Here is a 6,250-nt window from a genome sequence, read left to right on the forward strand (position 1 = left end):
CAATAGGGGGAAACTCTGTCCTACCCTTAACTGGAGTCATGTCGCTGGTTGCTTGGCTCTTTTCAATGGATGTGGCCACTGCATATGTTTTCCTTGGTGACGGACCCTTGTCTAATTGGGCCTGTTCGCCAATCATAACATGAAGGTCATATATTTGCCGTTTCGTTTCTCTAAGTTCAGTGGCCATGTTTTTATTTGCGCCGACTACTTCTACCGCCTCTAAGGCAATTCTTTTTGTACTAATCAATATTTCTGACAGAAAATTTTCAATTCCTCCAGCCCATTTCTTGCCGATCTTGGTGGATATGATCATATCAGCCATGTAAGTTCTTATACCCGCGAGGGTGGTATCAATCTGGTTTAAAGCCTCCATAATGGTTTCTGTGGTCTTGTCTTGGGTTATCTCAGGACTGTTCGATTTAAATCTTTTCTGGTTGTTTGTTATATCCTGGTTATCGGTGTCTAATTCCATGTCAGAATCATGTTCGTCATTACCGCCACCGCGGAGTCTAAGTATGTTTAACTGAGTCAAAGTCTGGTTAGGAGCAAGCATGGCCAATATCTGGCCATTGTCGATGTCATTGGCTGCTATAGCCGGAGTCAATTTGGTGGGGCCTCCACATCGCATGCCCTTGCCAGGTGAAGAAGGGTACGGCGGGGCTACAGGCACCGTCCCAACTGCCTCTGTGGTATCCGACTCCACTGAGGCGGTAACAATATTTCCGTTTAAAACTTTCATATTGTGATTTGAAAGGTTATCTCCTTGCATTTTTGACCTACTGCCAGGTTCCGGTTTTCAAGAGCCCTGTTCCCTCCGGCTCGCGGCGGGCTCGACCACGAGTTGCGTACCGTGTGTTCTAGCCTGGTCTGGGTATGATCGTATCTATTCCTGGCTCCTACGACCGGAGTTGCCAACCTCCGGAAGTCCATGTGGTTGAAAGGCCTCTTAGCGCCGGACGGGATGTCCGGTCGGGCGGGGTCGCCACGACAAGGCGGGCCTTCCTCGACCCCGGGTAGATAGGGACATCGGTCTCCAGGTTTTGGCTCGCGCCTACCTCCTTCCGTCCGCGCCTTAGCGCTGGGCGCTACTAACGGGCGAGAAGTGGCTCTAGGCTACCGGTATTTTACCTCCGATAGTCTAGGGTCTTCTGAGGAACACCAGCACCGGGCCCGAAGGCCCGTACCTATCTTGAGGCCCGGGACGACTCAGCGAAGTGCCGCCTGGGTTCCGTGCCTCTCACCAGGTGCGGTGGGTTTGTTACTATCTAGCGCTTGTCCCACAACCACCACGTTCCAGCCGAGGTAGGCTCCTCAACCTTGAGGGGCAATGTATCCCGGATGCGGCGGGCCGCACCGGTACACAAAGGGGCTCCCCTCTCCCGTGGCACTGACTGGGTTTACGGTTGATGTCAGTAGATCAACCCGGGGCATTCGCCCCTCCCACTATTCTAGCTCCCCAGCCGGCTAGTGGTGGGCCTGGAGGCGGAGATTGAGCCGACGCCTAGGCGCCAACCCAGGGTCCCCGCCAACCCTTTCCGTCGCCTGTGACGGACCTACCTAACCCATTAGCCTAACCTGTCCGAAAGTCTCTTGGCCTCGATGGCCTCCCTAGCAAAGCGGCGCAGAGCACAGTAGTTCGACCTAGTGTCCAGAAACACCTCAGTCGGACACGGCCAAGCGTCCTCGCCTATGAGCCTGATGACCCGACTCCTCTCAGCAGAAAGAGCCGGGCACCTGTAGAGCACGTGGTCCACCGTCTCGTCTTCAGTGCCACACCTACATCCGCCAGTTCCCCGCAGAGCAAAGGACGTCAACTTGGCGTTGAAATCTCCATGCCCAGTGATGAACTGGCACACATAGTGGTCCACCTCGAGAGGGAGTTCCAGTCTCCTCCTGATGTTGGGTATCATCGAGTGGGTCCAACGACCCTTCTCGCTGACGTCCCACCTGTCCTGCCAGATGTCCAGAAGCCTATCCCACTGAGCCCTCATCTCCTCCTCCGAGATTTGGCCAGCTTTCCTTTTGGTCCTAACCACATGCCATCGAATTTCCAAGTCCAGAGGCATCTGCCCAGCAACGACCTGCAACGCATCCGTTGAAGTCGTTCTGTATGCCCCTGTAAGAGAGAGAAGGGCTCTCCTCTGCTTACTACCTAGGAGTTTTATCGCCCTGGACGTAAGGACTCCCCCAGACCAGATCTCCGCAGCGTACGTGATACGGGGCAGGAAGACTGCCCTGTATATTACGGCGGAGGTGGACTGCCGAAGACCCCAGTCCGCGGACGAAGCAGCCCTGAGCCTACTGTACAAAGAATCGGACTTTCCGGCCACTTGACTAACGTGCGCCCAGAAATTTCGCCTACTGTCCAGCTCAACACCCAGATACCTAACTGAACAAACGGCCACGATGTCCTCCGTCCCGAATGGAACGGTGAACCCTGGCCGTAGTCCTCCTTTCAGAGGGATCGCTTGAGACTTACTAGCCGAGAAGGTCAGACCTCTCTGGCTCGCCCAGTCGCTCAAGGCGCCGAGCGTTGCTCTCGCTTTCCCTTGAATTTCCACAAGATCGGAGCCTGCGATAAGAACCGCCAGGTCATCCGCATACGCGATTAGCTTGACCCTATCGTCATCGTTGGTGACCAACGCCCTATCCATAGATAAGTTCCACAGACTTGGCCCTAACTGTGAGCCTTGAGGGCAGCCTCTGGTGAGATCCGCGAAAGCTGTCGCTCCCTCCACCGAGAGCACCGCCCTTCTGCCCGTCAAATAACTCTGTATGATAGACCTTGTGGCATCCGATGCCCCTAGGTCCATCATGTCCCTAATAAGAACGTTCCATCTCAGGTTGTCGAAGGCTCCTGAGATGTCCAGGAAAATACCTACTACCATGCCCTCACTGTTGTCCACCCAATCCAGACACGATTTGATCGCACTGATTGTGGACTTGCCTGCCCTAAAACCATGTTGCTCCGCTGAAAGAGCGCCCCCCGTTTCCGCCTCCAGTCTGTCCACCACCAGTCGCTCCAGCACTTTTGACGGTACCGAAAGCAGACTGACCGGTCTATATGACTTCGGCAGACTCGGGTCCCTGTCCTCGCCCTTCTTGATGACAACTACCTCTGCTGTTTTCCAACAGTCCGGAAAAACCGACTTCCTGAGGCACTCTGTCAAGACGTTGGTTAGCGGCGTACCTATAACGCCCCAGGCCTTCCTGAGCACCCCAGCGGTAATCCCGTCCAGTCCCGGAGCTTTGTTAGGTGCCATCCTCCAGACAGCACTCTTAACCTCCGCCTCCGTGACCTCCGGTCTCACTCTTCCTACACACCCTCTGTCAAAGACAGGAGCAGCCTCATCCCTAGGGATAAGGCTCTCCAGCAGACACTCAGCCGTCTCCTGGGCCGTCACCGTGAAAGTTCCGTCACCTCGGAGCACAGCGTTGGGAACCCTACTCTTCATGGAACCATTCCTAGCCCAACGGTAGACCGGGCCCCAGATGTCCGAGTTTATGGAGGTAGCGAACTTCCTCCAAGACTCCATCTTGGCCCGCCTAATCTTTTTCAGATGCTCGTTCCTGAGCGTTCTGAATTGACCCCTATCCGAGACTTTATAGTCCTTGGTGCGCCGGAAGTTATTGAGGCGCCTCTTGGACTCTTCGAGCCCAGCGTCCCACCATGGCGGTTTCGTCCTGCCGGACTTGCGAGAACGGGGCATGGAGGCCTCCATCGCCTGCCCAAGAGCACGCGTCAGGGACTCCGCTATGCGTCCGCAATCGCCCACCATGGTCTCCGGGTCACCGAAGACCTTCTGGGCCAGAACCAGCCTAAACCTATCCCAGTCTGCTTTCCTAACATTAAAACGACTTTTCCCTACCGTAGGTCCCTCCGGACCTGATCCGACGTGGATCTTGAATCTGATGGTCCTGTGGTCGCTGTCTGTGACATCGAGCACTTCCCACTCAGATATCGAGTTCGTCAAGGAGCCTCCTCTCGTCAGAGTCACATCTATGTTCGATGACCCCATACCCGGTCTCTCGTACGTGTCGATGTGACCGGGCTGGTTGTGCACCGTCAAGTGCTTCTCCGCGATGAGGGACTCTACATGGGTCCCCCGGGCTGAACCCGAGTTGTTCCCCGGCCGACTGAACCATTGCGGTGAGTGCGCGTTCACATCGGCCCCTATCAGAACGTCTTGGTCGATCCTGTCTAAAACGTCACCTAACCTATCGGTAAAGACTCGTGTCGGGATGCTGTACTTGAAGTACGCTGACACGAAGACAACCGCCTGACCAGATCTCTTCCTGAGACTGGCCACAGCAGAGTACCTATCGCAGAGCCCCTGCAGGGCAACCACCTCGATGTCCTGATTTAGAACAACTATGGCCGCCCCTGCACTACCATCCCTACAGCTGAAAACCGTCTTCACGGCGCCGTAGTCGAATCCTAACAGTCTTTCGCCCGAGGTCAGTACCTCCTGAAGCAGAAGTACCTCCACCCCGTTAGCCCTGCTGTAGTCCAGTATCTGATCGGGAACCAAGGAGTTCCCGTTCATGTTCAACTGGACCACACAGTAGGTCGACGAGTTCATTTTGGTCCAAAATCTGTCCTACGGGCGACCATGAAGGTCGCCTTTACCATCGCCACACAATCCGAGTGTCCCGACTGGAACTTCAATCCGCAGTTGGCGCACTTGACTGGCCCGCCCTCGCAGTCTCTAGCCCTATGGCCCTGGACCGCACAACGTCCACAAGTGTCCGCCTTCGCCTGACACATGGCTGCCCTGTGCCCGAAACGTTGGCACTTGAAGCACCTCACAATGTCCACGTACTCTTTGACTCTGCACCTGGACATGCCTATGTACAGGCTTTTCCCTACTATCGTCCTGAAGTGGCTGGGTCTGACGGAGCATACCCACCACACCTGTTCTTCAGCCTTGCTACCCTTCATGAAGAGGGGTACCACCGACTCTTTCTCCAACCCTAACTCTGGATTCTGCTCCATAATCATTCCCGATAGCTTAGAGCTTTCCACGTCCCGGTCCACGTCATAGATGAGCACGGTTGGCCACCTGGCCTTCTCCTCCCTGACCGTCTTGCCCGCTGCCTCCATGTCCTTGAGGGCCTTGTACGTGCCCTCATCAGCCGGCTTCACGAGGATGTCACCTCTGGGCAGATTCGCAGCCCTGCTGATCCTGGGGACCCCCACCTCCTTAACCAGGTCGGCCCAGAGTTTCTTTCTGGCCTCCCCAGCGCTCGCCCCCTCCGCGGAGACGATGAAAGCCCGGGCCGGAGCCCTGGCCTTCACCCTCTCCATGGCCTTGGCGGTCTTTTCCGGAGCCACTGGGACCCCAGGAACAGCAGCGCCGCTGCAACCCTTCTTCTTCTTCTTCCTCTTCTTCTTCTTGGACACCACCACCGTGAACTGCCCATTGTCCTTGGCTGGAGGTACTGATACCTCCACCGGCTTCTTCTTCGGCGGCTTCTTTGTCGCCGCCGCTTTCGGAGGTTTGGTTTTCGCCACCTCCTGGGATGGCGGCACCGCGTTCTCCGTGGTGGTCTTCACCCTCCTCTTCTCCGACGCCCCACAGACGTGTCCAGCCCTAGCCTCCTCCAACCTGCCCTCCAGAATCACATTCTGGTGAGATACCTCGTCCAAAATCACCTCGTACCTTCCCCTGATATCCAAGATGGCCTTGTGAACGGCCGCCGAGAGCTTCTTCTTCTCCTTTTCCGCCAGGAGAAGCTTGTCAAGGTCCCTACCGATAGACCTAACCCTTTCCGGTAGGGAGGAGGCCCTAGGCTCGGGACGACCAGAGTCGCCCCCCGAGTCCAGGCACCCCTCCCCCACCTGGCTGCAAAGTTGGCCGCCGTCGCCCTCCTTTAGGACGCCCGGTACCAACAACCCCCTGTCCTCTCCCCCATCTCCCCCCAAAGACATGTCCAGCAGGCTCATGCTTGTGGGAGATTGCTCTTAAAACTAAAACTATAACTATCGAGCCTGCCTACTCTAGTGCCGATGCCTTTTCTGCCTTTGCGAGTGGGGCCTACTAATGCCCACCGGCCACTATGCTACCTTAAACTATCGAGCCTGTCTTTGATAGTGCCAATGCCTTTTCGGCCTTTGCGAGTGGGGCCTACTAATGCCCACTGACCACTATCCTACCTTATGCTACCTTATGCTAACTTATATAATAAGCCTGTCACCTTACCTGAGGGCCGACTGCACCTCTCGTACTGGAGCCCTAGGGCTTTTATA

At 55.9% G+C, this 6,250-nt stretch overlaps 1 protein-coding gene across 1 annotated transcript; it reads right to left on the reverse strand.

Moving 5' to 3' along the window:
* Nucleotides 1–4,575: 4,575 nt before the first annotated feature.
* Nucleotides 4,576–5,965, reverse strand: LOC126554281 (uncharacterized). The gene has a single exon (XM_050209370.1). The coding sequence runs from the start codon at nucleotides 5,945–5,947 to the stop codon at nucleotides 4,580–4,582; it is 1,368 nt and encodes a 455-aa protein (XP_050065327.1). The 5' UTR covers nucleotides 5,948–5,965; the 3' UTR covers nucleotides 4,576–4,579.
* Between the last annotated feature and the right edge of the window lie 285 nt (nucleotides 5,966–6,250).

The sequence above is a fragment of the Aphis gossypii genome, unplaced genomic scaffold, assembly GCF_020184175.1.
Source record: "Aphis gossypii isolate Hap1 unplaced genomic scaffold, ASM2018417v2 Contig00460_ERROPOS81933, whole genome shotgun sequence".
Taxonomy (NCBI): domain Eukaryota; kingdom Metazoa; phylum Arthropoda; class Insecta; order Hemiptera; family Aphididae; genus Aphis; species Aphis gossypii.